This window comes from Gopherus evgoodei, chromosome 21, assembly GCF_007399415.2.
Source record: "Gopherus evgoodei ecotype Sinaloan lineage chromosome 21, rGopEvg1_v1.p, whole genome shotgun sequence".
NCBI classification, from domain to species: domain Eukaryota; kingdom Metazoa; phylum Chordata; order Testudines; family Testudinidae; genus Gopherus; species Gopherus evgoodei.
In genome coordinates this window covers 16745415-16763610 of record NC_044342.1, presented here as the reverse complement: position 1 = coordinate 16763610, position 18196 = coordinate 16745415, and the positions used below count along the sequence as shown (strand labels likewise).

At 44.0% G+C, this 18196-nt stretch overlaps 2 protein-coding genes across 2 annotated transcripts; both read left to right on the top strand.

Moving 5' to 3' along the window:
• On the top strand, positions 1-5631 carry LOC115638117 (olfactory receptor 12D1-like). The gene is made up of 2 exons (XM_030539698.1): positions 1-100; positions 4688-5631. The coding sequence occupies exons 1-2, from the start codon at positions 1-3 to the stop codon at positions 5629-5631; spliced, it is 1044 nt and encodes a 347-aa protein (XP_030395558.1).
• A 9351-nt stretch (positions 5632-14982) lies between these two features.
• On the top strand, positions 14983-15918 carry LOC115638341 (olfactory receptor 12D1-like). The gene has a single exon (XM_030539948.1). It carries the CDS (start codon positions 14983-14985, stop codon positions 15916-15918), a length of 936 nt encoding a protein of 311 aa, XP_030395808.1.
• Positions 15919-18196: the final 2278 nt, after the last annotated feature.

Below are 18196 nucleotides of genomic sequence, written 5' to 3'. Positions count from 1 at the left end.
ATGACCAACAAGGAAAGATTGAAAGAGCTGGGAATGTTTAGTTTAGAGAAGACATGGCTGAATGGGGGCTGTGTCCAATTGTTTGCCATGTCCACCGAAGGTTGGATGAGAAGAAATTAGCTTAGTTTGGAGGAAAGGAGATTTAGGTGATATATTAGGGGGAAAAATTAAGGCTAGTTAAGCTCTGGAACAGGAACCAAGGGAGGCTTGGAATTCCCAGTTTTGGATGTTTCTAAAAGCAGGTTAGACAAACACCTTATCAAGGATAATCCAGGTAGACTTAATCCTGCCTCAGAATGGTGGGGGAAGGGGAAGGAAATCGACTTCATGACCTGTTGAGGTCCCTTCCATTCCTACATTTCTATGTTTTCTATTAAAGGATTAGGGTTTCTCAAAAAATGGTGATTTTTTTCAGTTGGATACACCTTTATCAATAATCAAATCTAGGCGGTCCAGATAGTAAAGCATAAGATTCTACTACCTGGGCTAAAAGACATAGTTCTGTTGAGCAAGGCCATCACAACACATCAGCCTCCCCACAAAACCTAGCCTCCACTAGAGGGGGACAGAGCACCCCATCAAGTGAGCTGAGGAGGCGTTAGATGCCTAACTGACTTAGGTGATTTTGTAAATTCCACCAAGTCCCTATCTGCATCCTTAGGTGACTAAATACAAAGGAAACATGCTCCAGCCCCTGAGCTATGGAGTCAGATTATGTCTTCCTCCGTTCTATTCAGATGCTTATACCTCAATTGTGGTATCTGTTGATCTTAGTATATTTGTCTAGGATTTGTGAAGAGGCCTGTGCACCCAACTCACACTGAAAGTCATTCATTATAATGAGACTTGGCCATTAGTATCCCTCCAACAATTTTGATGTTCTCAGCTCACGTGTTTTGCTTCTACAGCCTCTACACACAAGACTAGTGTTTGGCGTTTCTCATCCTCTCACAAGGAACTATTTCACTACACAAATACTGCTCACTGAAATTGAGTGGTTCTGCTTGTGAAAACATCTGCAAAACAGTTGCTCTTCTTTATGCTTTCCAACAAACTCTACTCCTCACAATATTGTCAATTTCCATCTTTCCAGCATTGGTCTTGTTTGTTTTCTAAAGGCAAATTCTCAGATGGTACAAGAATTACATCCCAGATGGAAGGAAATTTCCCTGCTGACAATTTGGTTGTTTCAGAGAGTGTGACTGTGATAAAAGGTGGCTCATTTGCACACTATTCAAGGTTTGCTCAGCATCCAGTGTTCAGTCCTCTCTGAAATTTCCCCCACAGTGGACTTTATCCCATGCCACTGTTATATTTCAAATTCAAAAGGAAATCAGTTTATCCAGGTATGATATGGAACTGAATAGCTTATAATGATTCACACTTTTTATCTACAGATGTAAAACTTCAGTGTTCCCAGATTATCAACGTTCTTTTTCTTTCTTTCTTTCTTTCTTTCTTTCTTTCTTTCTTTCTTTCTTTCTTTCTTTCTTTCTTTCTTTCTTTCTTTCTTTCAGTTCATATTTTTCATTTTATCACTCCTCTCTCAATCTCTCCATTTAATCTTTTTCATTCTGTTTCCAGTTGATTGGTTTACATAGGATATGAGCTGACTACTGACTCTTGGAAGTAGCAGAAGCTATACATGAAGTACTGGAATACTTGCGAGCTGGTGGAGCGGCATGGGTGGAGAGGTGGAAATAAAGAGAGACTGGTCACCATGTTTAGTATTGGAAAGGAATTTTCCTCCACGTCAGTTGGGCAGAGACCTTGGGCATTTTTCACCTTCATCTGGAGCATGGAGCACAGGTCACTTTCAGTTTTAAACTCATAGGGTCCTAGAGCCCAAGCTCCAGCCCAACCTGGACAGCTACATTGCAATAAATCAGCGCCTTAACCCAAGCCCTGCAAGCCCAAGTCAGCTAGCAGGGGGTTTTAATTATAGTGTAGATAGATCCAAAACCTATGAGTCTATGCTGGGCTCTGCCTGTCCATGTCCCAGAACCAGCATCTGGACTCTGCAACCTATGACCCTGGCCTCTTGGATTAATCCCTTCTCCTGCCACCAGCTATTATAATTAGTCCTGTTGTTTAAGTCGTAGGAGCTTGTGCAGCAGTGCTCAGAGTTAAGCCCATTCTGATGACATATGATGGGAGTTTATTATAGCTGTGACAAAGTTCCTCCTCTACCTTGGTGGGTCCTGTGCTTATTGGCAGATTTGCTCACCTCAGTGATCTTCCCCACAGTCTGGGTCAACTTCTCCTGTGTCTGATCAGGAGTTGGGAAGTTTGAGGGGAACCCGGGCCCGCCCTCTACTCTGGGTTCCAGCCCAGGGCCCTGTGGATTGCAGCTGTCTATAGTGGCTCCTGTAACAGCTGCATGACAGTTACACCTCCCTGGGCTACGTCCCCATGGCCTCCTCCAAACACCTTCTTTAACTTCACCACAGGACCTTCCTCCTGGTGTCTGATAATGCTTGTACTCCTTAGTCCTCCAGCAGCACACCCTCTCACTCCCAGTTACTCACATGCACTTCCTCTCCTCAGGCTCCCCCATCCCTGACTGGAGTGAGCTCCTTTTTAAACCCAGGTGCCCTGATTAGCCTGCCTTGATTGGCTGCAGGTGTTCTAATCAGCCTATCTGCCTGAATTGGTTCTAGCAGGTTCCTGATTACTCTAGTGTACCCCCTGCTCTGGTCACTCAGGGAACAGAAAACTTCTCATCCAGTGACCAGTATATTTGCTCTCTACCAGACTCCTGTATCCCACTGGCCTGGGTCTGTCACATAGCTAAATCTAAGAGAACTAATGCCAAAACAAAAAACCCACACTTATCTGAATGGACCTTAGTTAAGTTGCAAAGTGAAACACTAACTCAGCAGTGAGAAAACACCAGTTGCCTATGGAACATGAATTCTGGCCCTTTTGGTGTGTATGCATTATAACAGAGACTTTAATTGGATATCACATAGGCTATGTCTACTTGGAGCAAGGGGTTTGATTCCCAGCTAGTGCTTACATACTCATACTTGCCCTGCTTGAAGTAGCATGCTAAAATAGTAGTGCAGCTGTGGAAGCATGGCCGTGGCAAGAAGCAGCATGAGCCAGTTGCCATGAGTAGAAACCTACCCAGACCCCATGGGTGATTCTTGGGGTTGCTAGCTTACCATACAATCATAGGACTGGAAAGGACCTCGAGATGTCATCTAATCCAGTCCCCTGCACTCATGGCAGGACTAAGTATTATCTAGACTATCCCTGACAGGTATTTGGCTAACCTGCTCTTAAAAAATCTCCAATGATAGAGATTCCACAACCCCCCTAGGCAACTTATTCCAGTGCTTAACCACCCTGACAGTTAGAAAGATTTTCTTAATGTCCAAACTAAATCTCCCTTGCTGCTATTTAAGCCAATTGTTTCTTGTCCTATCCCCAGAGGTTAAGAAAAACAATTCTTCTTCCTCCTCCTTGCAACAACCTTTTATATACTTGAAAACTGTTAACATGTCCCCTCTCCGTCTTCTCTTTTCCAGACTAAATAAACCCATTTTTTTCCATTCTTCCCTCACAGGTCATGTTTTTCTAGACCTTTAATCATTTTTGTTGTTCTCTGAATTTTCTCCAATTTGTTCACATATTTCCTGAAATTTGCCACCCAGAACTGAACGCAACACTCCAGTTGAGGCCGTATCAGCATGGAGTAGAGAGGAAGAATTATTTCTCATGTCTTGCTCACAAAACTACTGCTCAAACATCTCTGAATGATGTTCTCTTTTTTACAACTGTTTTACACCATTGACTCATATTTAGCTTGCGGTCCATTATGACCCATAGGTCCACTATGCCACTGCTTCCCATTGCCTGGGCTACCACAGCTACGCTACTAGTTTTAGCACACTCGCTGAAGCAGAGCTAGCATGGGTCCATCAACACAAGGTGGGAATAGCGCCCCCAGCTCCACATGCAGATGTGGCCATATTGCTTTCTTCCAAGATATCCTGGCTTTGCTCAGTGCACAGGACAGATACACAAGGGACAAAATTATGGTAGCCTGGGCAACAGTACATGTTCTGGCATTTCCTTGCTTTAAGGTTCTTAACTTTACAAGTGAAAACAAGTTTCTAACTATAGATATATAGATAACACAACTCTACCTTGATTTCCACAACTGTAAAATGAGGAGGCTAACCCTCTGCAGCACTGGGAACATAAGAACATTTGAATGGCTCTACTAAGTCAGACCAGTATCCACTCTTCCAACAGTGGCCAATGCCAAGTGCCCCAGAGGGAATGAACAGAACAGGTAATCGTCAATTGATTCATCCTCTATCATCCATTCCCAGCTTCTAATAAATGGAGGCTAGTGACACAATCCTTGCCCACCCTGACTCATAGCCATTGATAGATCTATCCTCCATGAACTTATCTAGTTCATTTTAACCCCTTTTTAGTCTTGGCCTTCACAACATTCTCTGGAAAAGGGTTCCACAGATAAACTGTGTTGTGTGAAGAAATACTTACTTTTGTTTGTTTTAAACCTGCTGCCTATTAATTTCATTTTTGACCCATTTTAATGGGAAGGTTTAATTAATGACTTGCAGGTGATCTGAGAAACTTGGGGAAGGTGTTCATAGAAATACAAAGTGCAAGGATTGTTGCATCTAGAGCATCTCCCTCCTCTCCTCAGGGACGGACAACAAGACAGAGGTGAGCGATTTCGTCCTCTTAGGCCTGACCAACCTCCAGGATCTGAAGAACTTCCTCTTCTCTTTCTTCCTCCTGCTCTACATGGCCAATGTGTTGGGTAATGGGACCATCATAGTCATCATAGTTGCTGAGCCCTGGCTCCACACCCCCATGTACTTCTTCCTGGGCAACCTCTCCATCCTGGACATCTGCTTTTCCACGGTTGCTGTGCCCAAGATGCTGTCCAGTTTCCTATCTGAGAACCAGACCATTTCCTTTGCAGGCTGCCTGGCCCAGCTTCACTTTTTCCACCTCATCGTCAGCACTGAGACCATGCTTCTGGCCGTCTTGGCCTATGACCGCTACGTGGCCATCTGCAAGCCGCTGCACTACAGGCTGGTCATGAACTCACGGGCCTGCCTGTTCCTAGCAGTGGCCACCTGGTCCTCCGGCTTCCTGCATGCGCTGATGTCCACAGTGATGACCTCCCTGCTGCATTTCTGTGGCCCCAACCTCGTCCCCCACTTTTTCCGTGATATCAAGCCCCTGCTGAGTCTAGCCTGCAGCAGCACCCACCTCAACTTAACCCTGCTCAACATCGATGCCGGGGTCCTTGGTCTGAGTTCCTTCATCCTCACACTCTTCTCCTACATCTACATCATCTCCTTCCTACTCCTGAAGGTTCACTCACAGGAAAATAGGAGAAAGGCCTTCTCCACCTGCACATCCCACCTCACTGTGGAGTTTCTTTTCTGTATGCCATCCATTAGCAATTACATGATTTCCTTTCCTGGTTTCCCCTCTGAAAGAGACATGATACCCACACTCATGTACTGCATCGTCACCCCAGTTCTGAACCCCCTGATCTACACCCTGAAAAATAAGGAGGTGAAATCCACCCTGAAGAAATTCCTAAACAGAAAACTTTTCCCTGAAAGGATTTGACTTAAATGAAGGGAAACCCTATTCATTTACAATTACAACACTCTACTCTTTGTTGACCCACAGATTTTTAAAGTCACATTGCATTTTTTTTCTCCTTTCTGGTATCTCTACAGAGCAGAATTTCAGTACCCTAATGTCATTTCTTATAACATATTTGGATTCTCTTTAATGGTGAATATCCATTGTGTATTTTGGGAAAATTAAAGCATTCTTGTATTGTATTCTACTCCACATTACTGACATATATCCTGGACATTAACTCCATATTAATTTCTGTGATGGAGAAACTTTCAGTTAGAAGCACAATGAGGGAGAAGACGGAATGACTGTTAATCATATAAATAAATAGATCATTGAAATATAGCCTGTGAACAGTATATCAATGAGTTTGTATAGGAAGTTGGAAATTTCTGTGGCAGAGCAAAATTAAGATTAGTTTGGTTTCTTATTTGTGTATTTCCAGAAATTAACACACCAGGATTTCTTAAACCTTAATTGAACTTCTTGGATTTTAAAACTTGCTTTGAATAATTAAAATATCTCTGTAATGTCTTTCACTCCTGTTTACTTTATGTGCACTCTCAACCTTTTCTCCATCTTAACATCGATTTTGTATGGGAATTGAAGAAGAGAAAATGGCAATGGAATATATGTCTGTACGTGCCATTCAGCACTGAGGACCAGGTTCTTGAGATCTATCCTGTGTTTTGCTCAAAAAGTAAAGTTAACAATTGGAACTAGAGCATAGGAGAATAATATCATGTTAACCACAGGAAACTAGAGAGTAGGGGACAATCAACAACAGACAACGTAGGTGGGTGGGTCAAATGCTGAACCTCTTCATCATTACTAGCTATGGTACAAATGTTTAAACGAATTGTTATTTATTAGTGGTATATTGTAGTAGCTCTTTTCGGCATCAAATGAGAGCAGAGCCTCATTGACTGCAAGAAAACATATTGAGAGACTGACCCAACTCCAAAAACCTTTCTGTGTAAAACTGTTCCACCAAAAAAAGTCACTGGAGCTTTGAAGTCACTGGAGCTGGTGGACTGGATCCTGGTTCCCCCACCTTTCAGACTTTTCACTTAGACCTTAGTCCATCCCATACTTTGCTGCACATTGGGCTACCTACATTTGCCATCCTTGCATTTCTGTTGAGGTGCTCTTTTGTTGTTCAGAACTGTTCATTTTCATGTTATTTGCAGTCTTCCTCTCTTTCTTCTTGTGTTTTCTGGCTTCCATTCAAGGATAGTATTTGGTAAGCATTCTTTTTCCATTCTCAGCGCTGGTCCCAAGCCCGGAACAAAAAGGAGGAGGGTTGGTCGATGGGGTGATTTCCCGTTACTTAAAAAAAAAAAATTCTAGCTACAGAAACTACCTACCTTGCAGAAGAGGGCTATAACCACCACTCTATAGAATCATTCTAATGCTGTCTTTCCCTTTCTCTCTCACACCCTGTCCTGACTTATTTAATCCAAAGTGGAACAGTGTCAACAGGACAGATTGAGGGAGGCCCACTTCAGAATATGTAGAGTCCAATGGTAGACAATGCACCGAAGATGTGGAACATCCCTGTTTAAATCCCTTCTCCCCCTCAGGGGGCTGAGGGACTAGAACCTGAGTCTCTCACATCCCAGATTAGTCTCGTAACCACTGGGCTAAAAGTTATGAGAGAGGTTCCCGTGCAGGCCTGTTTTATATGAGCTCACCTACAGGGACCTGAGTTCTGACCATGGCTGGATGCAGTTCGCCTGCCCAAAGGAAGAAACATTAGGTGTGCAGGGAACTTTGACTGCAAGAACTTGGGCACCAAATTTAGGCACCTCCAAGGTTTGGAGGGGGTTTTGTGAATCCCAGTGTGGCCTGTTTCTGGGATTTAGATTCCCAAAATGTCAGGTAGGTGTCTGAACTCCTTTGAGTGTCTAGAGCAGTGGTCCACAACACGGTGCTTGCAGGTGCCATGGCGCCAGCAGGGGCATTTATGTGTGCCCACCTAGTGACCAGCAGGGGAGAGAAGCCATGGCCCCACGCCTGACGAGGACAGAGAACTCAGGCTGCAGGCATCGTGTTCTCTGTTCCCGGCAGGTACAGGGCCCGCCTAATGCCCAGCAGAGTGGAGAAGCCGCGGCCCCGCACCTGCCGAGGACAGAGAACTGTGTTCTCGGTCCCAGGCAGGTGCGGGGCCCACCTAGTGCCCAGCAGAGGAGAGAAGCCAGGGCCCCACACCTGGTGGGGACAAAGTACTCTGGGGCTGTGGGTGCCGGTGTTCTCTGTCCTCGCAGCTTCTCTCTGGCTTCATATATTTTGTAATATTAAATATGATGTTTTTTGTATTATTTAATGTACAAATACAAAATAAGCCTTGAAAAATTGTTGGTGCCCACCACACTCTTCTGAAAACATGAATGTGCTACTGGCCGTGAAAAGGTTGGGGACTACTGGTCTACTGTCAGATGCTTGACATGATTAATATTAATAACAAGGTGGAAGGATCTCAGAACAAAGCAGGAAAAGAGTATGTTAAATAATAGTTTGGTAAGTTGGATGCATTGAAGGCCTTGTCTACACCTGCAAGTTAGAGCGCATTAAATCAGCTCTGGGCACCCTAACTCCTGAGGTGTCCACACTGACAAGGCACTTAGCCTGGACTCTGCAGCTGGAGCACCCCTGGTAATCTACCTCTGTCATAAACAGATAGCTAAGGGTTAATGTCTCTTTCACCTGAAACACCTGACCAGAGAACCAATCAGGAAACCGGATTTTTTCAACTTTGGGTGGAGGGAATTGTGTGTCTGGGGTCTTTGTTTCTGGCTGCCTGCTTTCTCTGAGCTTTGGAGAAGTAGTTCTACTTTCTAGTCTTCTGTTTCTAAGTGTAAGGACAAAGAGATCAGATAGTAAGTTATATGGTTTCTTTTCTTTGGTATTTGCATGAATATAAGTGCTGGAGTGCTTTGATGTGTATTCTTTTTGAATAAGGCTGTTTATTCAATATTCTTTTAAGAAATTGCCCTGTATTGTGTTATCTTAATACAGAGAGACTATTTGTATTTTTTCTTTCTTTTTATATAAAGCTTTCTTTTAAGACCTGTTGGAGTTTTTCTTTACTTCAGGGAAATTGAGTCTGTACTCACCAGGGAATTGGTGGGAGGAAGAAATCAAGGGGAGATCTGTGTGTTGGATTGCTAGCCTGACTTTGCATTCCTGTTTTCAGGATTGGGAACAGAGAGGGGGAGTCTCTCTGTGTAGTTTCACAGAGCTTGTGTCTGTGTATCTCTCCAGGAGCACCTGGAAGGGGGAAGGGAAAAAGGATTATTTCCCTTGGTTGTGAGACTCAAGGGATTTGGGTCTTGGGGTCCCCAGGGAAGGTTTTTCAGAGGGACCAGAGTGCCCCAAAACACTCTAATTTTTTGGGTGGTGGCAGCAAGTACCAGGTCCAAGCTGGTAACTAAGCTTGGAGGTTTTCATGCTAACCCCCATATTTTGGACGCTAAGGTCCAGAATCTGGGAATAAGGTTATGATAACCTCCATGAGAAGCATAGAGCTTTCTGTGCCCAGGCTGAAGTGCTGGGGTGTTAGTGTGGACCAGGGTTTGGCAACCTTTTAGAAGTGGTGTGCCAAGTCTTCATTTATTCACTCTAATTTAAGGTTTTGTGTGCCAGTAATACATTCTAGCGTTTTTAGAAAGTCTCTTTCTAGAAGTCTATAATATATTACTAAACTATTGTTGTATGTAAAGTAAGTAAGGTTTTTAAAATGTTTAAGAAGCTTCATTTAAAATTAAATTTAAATGCAGAGCCCCCAGGACCAGTGTCCAGGACCCGGGCAGTGTGAGTGCCACTGAAAATCAGCTCATGTGCCGCCTTCGGCACACGTACCATAGGTTGTCTATCCCTGATGTGGACAATGTGTTGCATTACTGCACTGTGATTGGTCTCCAGAAATGTCCTAGAATCCCTTGAAGTCAAGTGGCCACTCTCTTCATTGTTTTGAACCCCGCAGTAGTCATGCAGATATCCCTTTTCAAAGCTCCATTTCTGACATCCAGCATGCTTATCTGCTCCAGGACATAAAGCAAACCATTACTGTGGAATGCTCACGTTGCAGAGACAGGCTTTTGTGCGTGTGTGAGAGAGAGGTGAGGCTGATGTTGGGGTTTCCCCCTTCCCCCTGCCGCTGTCTGAACTTACAAGACAGCATGCTGACACACTCTGCCCCCCAAAACAAACTGTCTCTCCCCCCACATACACACAACATACTCTGTCGTACTCCATCCCACCATTTGAAAAGCATTTGGCCATCTAGTAGGATGTCCAGGAACAAAGGCATTGGGAAACCCACATCATATGATGCTGTGCCTGCTCCATTAGGCGTTGCAAATCCTTTCCAAAGTACACTGCAGCCACCTGCACACTGGGATAGCTACCACAATGCACTGCTCTCTGTGGCGTTGCAAGAGCTACTGATTTCTGAAACCCAATGCTGCTGGCCCTCAGGCCAAAAGTTTTCCCACCCCAGGCTAGACGCACACCTGTCAGGAATTGCCTTCATTTACATGGTCCTACCTCAGCACAGGGTGGGAAGCTGACCTACATGACCTCTTGAGAGACCTTCCAGTCCTACATTTCAGTGTTTTCTATGAAAGGATTGGCTTTTCTTTAAAAAAAAATGTTGATTTTTTTCATCAGAAAAGCAAATCTCAATTTTCAGCTGGAAATGTCAGCTTCAAGAATCAAACCTAGGACCTTGGGATTGAAAAGCACAAAATTATGTTGCATGGCTAAAATATACTGCTCTGTTAATAAAGGTGAAAGGAACACATCAACTTTGCCATGCAGTATAACCTCCACAACAGTGGCCATAGCACCGCATCAGAGAAGCACAGAAATACCAGACTGGAAGAGGCCTCAATAGGTCAGCTAATCTAGTCCCCTGCTCTGAAGCAGGACTAAGTATTATCTAGACCAGCCTTGACAGGTGTTTGTCCAACCTGTTGTTTAAAACCTCCAGTGATGGAGATTCCACAACTTCCCTAATTAATGTGTTCCAGTGCTTTGTTATCTGTACAGTCAGGGTGGGTTTTTTTGGTTTGTTTTGTTTTTTCTAATGTCTAAACTAAATCAAAATTGCTGTAGTTGAAGCCCTATTAGTCCTTGTCTTGTCCTCAGTGGTTCAGGGCAATTTATCAATCTCCTCTTTATAAAAACCTCTTATGTACATGAAGATTGTTATCATGTAGCCCCTCAGTCTTCTCTTCTCCAGACTAAACAAATCATTTATTTCAATCATAGATCATATTTTTCTAGACATTTAATCTTGTTTGTTGCTTTCCTCTGAACTTTCTCTGATTTGCTGCCATCTTTCCTGAAGTGTGGCACCCAGAACTGGACACAATACCCCTGCTCAGGCCTTATCAGCATTGAATAGAATAGAAGAATTTTCTTCTGTTTTGCTTACATACATCCCATACATACATACTTTTTTGCAACAATATTACATTGTTGACTCAGATTTAGTTTGTGATCCACTATAACCTAAGTTCCCTGTAAGCTGTGAGGCCAAACAGCTGTGCCACAGCCTATTTATTGCCACACATGTGCTCAAGGTACTCGCTGGGGGAACTGCGGCGGCTAGGGGAGAGGCGCTCCTACCCCGGCCTCAACTCTGCTGCCGCATGGCCCAGCCTCGTCCCAAGCATGGCTAGAGTATCCTGGACCCAGCCATGGATGGGGCACCTGAACTTGCTGGGGTGGTGCATGCGGGGAGTCCTGGACCCAGCCACATCCCAGGTGGTATTGAGGGAGCGGCTAGGACCCAGCCACAACAAGGGCAGCCCAGACCTGCTGGGTCTGAGGGAGGGGCACCTATCTTCCAACCTTGAGCTGTTGTGATGTGGAGACGCACCTCTCACCCTTAGCCCAGGAGCTACTGCGGGGAGAAAGAGCTGAGGGGAGTCCTTTCTCCCTGCCATAGCCACTGAGCACCCTCTTGCATCCCAAACCCCTCATCCTCGGCACCACTCTAGGGCCTGCACCCCAAGCCAGATCCGTCACACCTCTGTACCCCGACCCGCTTCCCCAGCCCTGAGTCCCCTCACACAGTCTGAACCCCTCAGCCTCACTCCTACCGGATTAATTTTGTTATGTGCCGCAATAGGGAGGTGATGTGCAACACATCACCTTCATATTGGGGCACATAACAAAATTCATGCCGCATATGGGTGGGAAAAATTAGAGGGAACACTGACTATAAAGCCTAGATGCTTTTCTGCAGTACTTCTTCCTAAGCAATCATTTCCCAACTGTACATGTGCATTTCATTGTTCTTTCATAAGTGGAGCACTTTGCATTTGTCCATATTGAATTCCACTCTGTGTATTTAAGACCATTTCTCCAGTTTGTCAAGAACATTTTGAATTCTAATCATATCCTCCAAAGCTCTTGCAACACATCCTAGCTTGGTATCATCTGGAAACTTTATAAGTGTACACTCTTTGCCATTATCTAAATCATTTATGAGGTTATTGAATAGAACTGGACCCTGGAGAGATACCTACGGGACCCCACTTGATATACCCTTCTAGCTTGACAATGAACCCTTGATAACTATGCTCTGAGTATGGTTTATCAACCAGTTGTGCACCTAGGGTACAGTAGGTTTATCTAGACTGAATTATGAGACAGTATCAAAAGCCTTAGTAAAGTTGAGGTATCTTGCATCTGTTGCTTCCCCCCTATCCACAAGGCTTGTTAGTCTGTTTAAGAAGGATATTAGGCAGGGTTGATACTGTTTGTTCTTGACAATGTCATCTTGTTTGTTACTTATCATCTTATTTTCTTCTAGGTGCTTACAAATTGGTGGTTTGATTAATTGCTCCTTTATTTTTCCATGTACCAAAGTTAAGTTAACTCAATAGGCGTTAGGTGCCTAACTCACTTAGATGATTTTGTAAATCCTATTAAGTATATATCTACATCCTTAGCTGCCTACATGCCTTTGGAAATATGCTCAAGCCTCTGAGCTTTGGATCCTTGTTCAGTTCTATTCAGATGCTTATGCCTCAATTATGGTACCCTTTAGTGAGGTGTTTCCCAATCTCTCACACAGCACCACTTCACTACACAAATTCTGATTATAAAAATGGAGAGGACTTGCTCATGGAAACTTTTATAGATCAGTGGTTCTTCTTTATGCTTTTCAAACACCTCTGGTCCTCGCAATATTGTCAACCTCCATCTTTCCAAGAAGCGTTGGTCTTGTTTGTTTTCTAACTTCAAATTCTTAGGTGGTACAAGAATTACATCCCAAATGAACTGTCAGATAGAAGGCAATTTCCCTGCTCACAATGTGGCATTTCAGAGACTGTGACTGTGTTAAAAGGTCTCTCTGTTCACAGTCATCAAGGTTTCCAGAACAATTAGTGTTTGATCCTCTTTCACGTTTCTCACTGAGTGGATTTTGTCCTACATTGTTATAGTATTTTAGCTTCAAGGTGAATGCAGTCTATTTAGGTATGTTATGGAATTGAAGAGCTTATAACAAAGCACTGTTCTTTATCTACAGATGCAACACATCAGAGCATTCTCAGACTCTGAAATTATTATTCTTTCTTCCCTTTCTTCTATCTTTCTTTCTTACAGTTCATATTTTTCATTTTTTTCACTCCTCTCTCAATCTCTCCATTTTCTCTGTTTCATTCTATTTTCATTTGGATGCTGCACAGAGGATATGACTACTGACTTTTGGAAGCAGTAACACATGAGGTAATGGGATAGCTGATTGCTGCTGGAGCACTGTGGGGATGGAAGGGCATAAGGAAAGAGATGTGAGATAGGCTTCCTCTGGCCATCTCTTAAGACCAGCCACCTGGCCTCATCTCTCTGTGCCCCTGCTCTCTTCTATAAGTACGGCCTTACCAATTTCATGGACATGAAAAATGCATTATGGACCATGTAATAAACCATTCCCCATGTTCCCCATGTAATCCGATGTCCCCTTGTTCCTCTGAGTGCCCCAGTAAAGGGGGCTCCTATCTCCAGGTGGGCAGGGGGCGGGACGGACTTGTCCTTCTCCTTCACAGCTGCCTTTGGGGCAGGAGCCCAGAATCACTTCCAGTTGCCTCTCCCTGCTGCAGGATGCTCTCTGGGACTGGGCAGCAGCCCCAGACATTCCTGAAGCTGGAGGAGACTTGTGGGGTTGTGTCCAATCTTCCCTGTGCTGCTAGGAGTGCCCAAAGAAGGAGGGCTCCTAACTGCAGCTGGGCAGAGGAGGGACAGGACTCCACCTCCGGGAACCTCCTGCAGCTGCAGGAAGCTCTGTGGTTGCTGCCTTCACAGTCCAGCTCTGAAGGCAGCACAGGAGCTAGGGTGGCAATCTCATGACTCCCCTACAACAGGTTTGCGACCCCCCCATCTCCTTTTGGGTTGGGATCCCCCCCAGTTACAACACCTTGAAATTTCAGATTAAACAGCTGAAAATGTGATATTTACCAGTTTTCAAATTCTATGGCTGTAAAATTGACCATAATAGACCATGGATTTGGTGAGGATCTATTTATAAGAGCCTTCTTCTGACACAAGATAACCTCAGGGCTGCCCAGAGGATTCAGGGAGCCTGGGGCAAAGCAATTTTGGGGGCCCCTTCCTTAAAAAAATTTGCAATAATATAGAATACTATATTCTTGTGGGGGCTTCTGCAGGGCCCGGGGCAAATTACCCTATTAGCCCCTCCCTCTGGCCTGTTGATTAAGTGGCAGAAATGTTTGCAGCACAGCTCAGGGGTAAGCCAGAACTGATGATCTTTATTATAGTTCCAACTACTAGAATTATGAAAAACAAACAAAAACAAAAAACAACCTCTATGCACAAGAATATCGTTTAAAGTTCAAAGTCAAACTCTTCTCTTGGCAATTAGAAAATGCCAGCTTTACAACCTTAATTCAGCACCTTTGTTCATATGCGTTATGCTATGGGATTTAATCACTTTAACATATACTGTTTTCTTGCCCAAGAGCCTTGCCTTGTTCAGTGCATGGGATGGATATTCAAGGGGTTGAATGACAGTTGCGTGGGGAACTGTAGATGTTCTGGCATTTCCTTACTATCGAGTGCTTAAATTTACAACCAAATAGCATTTTATAGATACAGGTATATAGATGATACATTGCCCCTCTCTACTGCCATTTCCCCAACTATGAAATGGAGATGCTAACCTGTAGCAGGAGTTGGAAGGTTAAATTAATAATCACTAGGCACTCTGAGAGCTTGGATGGCAGGTGCTTGTTGATATACAAATTACAGCAATTTGTGCATCTCTTTCTGCGCTGGCATGTGTCCCTCCCATCCTCAGCAATGAAGAACCAGACAGAGGTGAGTGAGTTTGTCCTCCTGGGCCTGACCAATCTCCCAGGGCTGAATCACTTCCTCTTCCCTCTCTTCCTCCTGCTCTACGTAACCAGCCTGCTGGGTAATGGGGCCATCATAACCACGGTAGTGGCCGAGTCCCAGCTCCACATCCCCATGTACTTCTTCCTCGGCAACCTCGCCAGCCTGGACATCTGCTTTTCCACAGTTACTGTGCCCAAGATGCTGTCTGGTTTCCTGTATGAGCACCAGACCATCTCCTTTGCCGGCTGCCTGGCCCAGCTCCTCTTTTTCCACCTCCTTGGCAGCAGTGAGGCCGTGCTGCTGGCTGTCATGGCCTACGACTGCTATGTTGCCATTTGCAACCCGTTGCGCTACAGGCTGGTCATGAGTCCACAGACCTGCCTGCTCTTGGCAGCGGCCACCTGGTCCACCAGCTTCCTGCACGCCCTTACATCCACAGTCATGACCTCCCGGCTACAATTCTGCGGCTCCAAGCTTGTCCCCCACTTCTTCTGTGATATCAAGCCCCTGCTGAGCCTGGCCTGTGGCACCACCCACCTCAACCTGACCCTGCTCAACATTGATGCTGGTGTCCTTGGTCTGAGTTCATTTGTCCTCACCCTCTTCTCCTACATCTACATCATCTCCTTCCTCCTCCTGAAAGTCCACTCACGCGAAAGTAGGAGAAAGGCCTTCTCCACCTGTGCATCCCACCTCACCGTGGTGTCTCTATTCTATATGCCAGTCCTCAGCAACTACATGATTTCCTCACCGGGTTTCCCCTCTGAAAGAGACATGATACCCACCCTCATGTACTGCATCATCACCCCAGTTCTGAACCCCCTGATCTACACCCTGAGAAACAAGGAGATGAAAACAGCCCTAAAGAAATTCCTGAACAGAAAACTCTTCCCTAAATGAACATGAATTAAAAGAAGACAAAAAAAAAAGTTAGTCTTTGTTGATGCACGATTTTTTTTTTAAGAACAGTACTTTTTTATTCCAATTTCCCCTTAGTGGTGTCACTGCAGAGCAGAATTAAAGTTATGTGGGAACTCAAATGTCATTTCTTATTGTAAGATGTTTGGGTTTTGTTTAATTATAATGGTGACTATCCTGTGTCCTTTTGCGAAAAATTACAACATACTTGTAATATATTTATCCCAAAATTACTGAAGAGGTCTGAACATTAACTCCACTTTATAGTCTGCTCTTGGATAAACTTTGAGTTAAAGACATAATGTGGGGGAGACAAAGGGGAATGATCACTAATCGTATAAAATAAATAAAGTTATTCAAATAGAGCATGTGCATAATATTTCCCTGAGTTTCACTCTCTGGGAAGCTGGAAAACTCCATGATAGGTCAGATTTAAGGTTATATGGGTGAACTATTTGTGTAATTCCACAAATTAACATGTTTGGATTTCTTATATACTAATTAGGAAATTCTAGGTTTTATTTTCTATATAATTGACAATACTCATCAAACCTAGGTGATAAGTGAGAGCCAGCATGGATTTTTAAGAACAAATCATGTCAAACCTGAGGCAACACACAGGGCACACAAGGGTCACGTGCCCCCCTGCTTTCTGACAGGTTTTGCCAGTCCTGCTCCGTCATATAGTGCAGTTGGGTCCCTTCCCTGCACGGCAGCTGGTAGAGCCAGCGAGCTGTGAATTGTGCACCACAGAGAGGCAGGAGCAACAGCTGGGAGAGGCTCCTGCTTTACAGGAGGGGAAACTGAGGATAAGGGAGTTATCTAGTTATCAAGAAGCAAAAAAGAAATCATATAGACCTTTTTATTGCATTCCAGTTCTCTGCTTTCCAGTCAGCACATAGGTCCAATAAAAATGAGAAGTTATTTAAAAAACTTTGTTCACATCTACAAAATGTTCTTCTGACCCCAAAGGGCAGCCACGTTACCAGGTCAATATAGGTTTGGATATTACCCAGAATACCACACTGCCAGCCAATCCTTTAGTGCCTAAAACTAAAGGTTTGTTATAAAGAAAAATAGAAAGAACAAGAAGAGAGCACCCACATACATACAAAGATTCAATATCCACATATCAGGTTCTTAGCAGTATTGGTGAGTTTCCTGGCTTGAAAGTCCCTCTAGAACACATCCACAGCTTGGATGGGTCATTCAGTTCTTTGTTCAGAGCTTCAAAGTTTATAGTAAAAGATTGTTATAAAGATGAAGGTGATCAATTGCTCACCACATTCACCAAAAGCCGGATAAAAAGGAATTGGCTTAATTTGCAACAAGGGCAATTTAAGTTGGATATTAGGAAAAAGTTTCTAAGTTTATGGCTAGCTTAGCTCTGGAACAGATTACCAAGGGAGGTTGTGGAATGCCCATAACTGGATGTTTTTAAGAACAGTTTAGACAAACACCTGTCAGTGATGGTCTAGGTTTCCTCAGTCCTATCTCATCATGGGGGCTGGCCCAAGTGACCTCTTGAGGTCCCTTCCATCCCTACCTTTCTGTGTTTTCTATTAAAGGATTTGGCTTTTCTCAAAACATATTGATTTCTCATCAGAAAAGCAAATCTCAATTTTCTGTTGGAAACGTCAGCATCAGTAATCAAAACTTAGGATCTTGGGATAGTAAAGCAAAAGTTCCTACTACTGGGGCTAAAAGACACAGTTCTGTTAACCATGGCCATAGCAACACATCAACCACTCCACATGCATAGTTGCCACTAGAGGGGGACAGAGCACTCCATCAAGTGAGCCAAAGAGGCATTAGATGCCTAACACACTTAGGAACTCCTTGCCAGAGGATGTTGTGAAGGCCAAAACTATAATAGGATTCAATAAAAAACTAGATAAGTTCATGGAGGATAGGTCCATCAATGGCTATTAACTAGGATGTTCGGGATGGTGTCCCAGAAGCTGGGAATGGGCATCAGGGGATGGATCATTTGATGATTACCTGTTCTGTTCATTTCTTCTAGGGCACCTGGTGTTGGCCACTGTCAAAAGACAAGATGCTGGGCTGGATGAATCTTTGGTCTGGCCCAGTCTGACTAGTCTTACGTTCCTATGTAAGTGCTTGTGTAACTACCAGTAGGTGCATTTTGAGGTACCTAAATACCTTTGGAAATATGCTGTAAGCCCCAAGCTTTGAAGCCAGAGTCTGTCTTTATTTAGTTCTATTCAAGTGCTTATACATCAGTTATGGCATTGGTTCC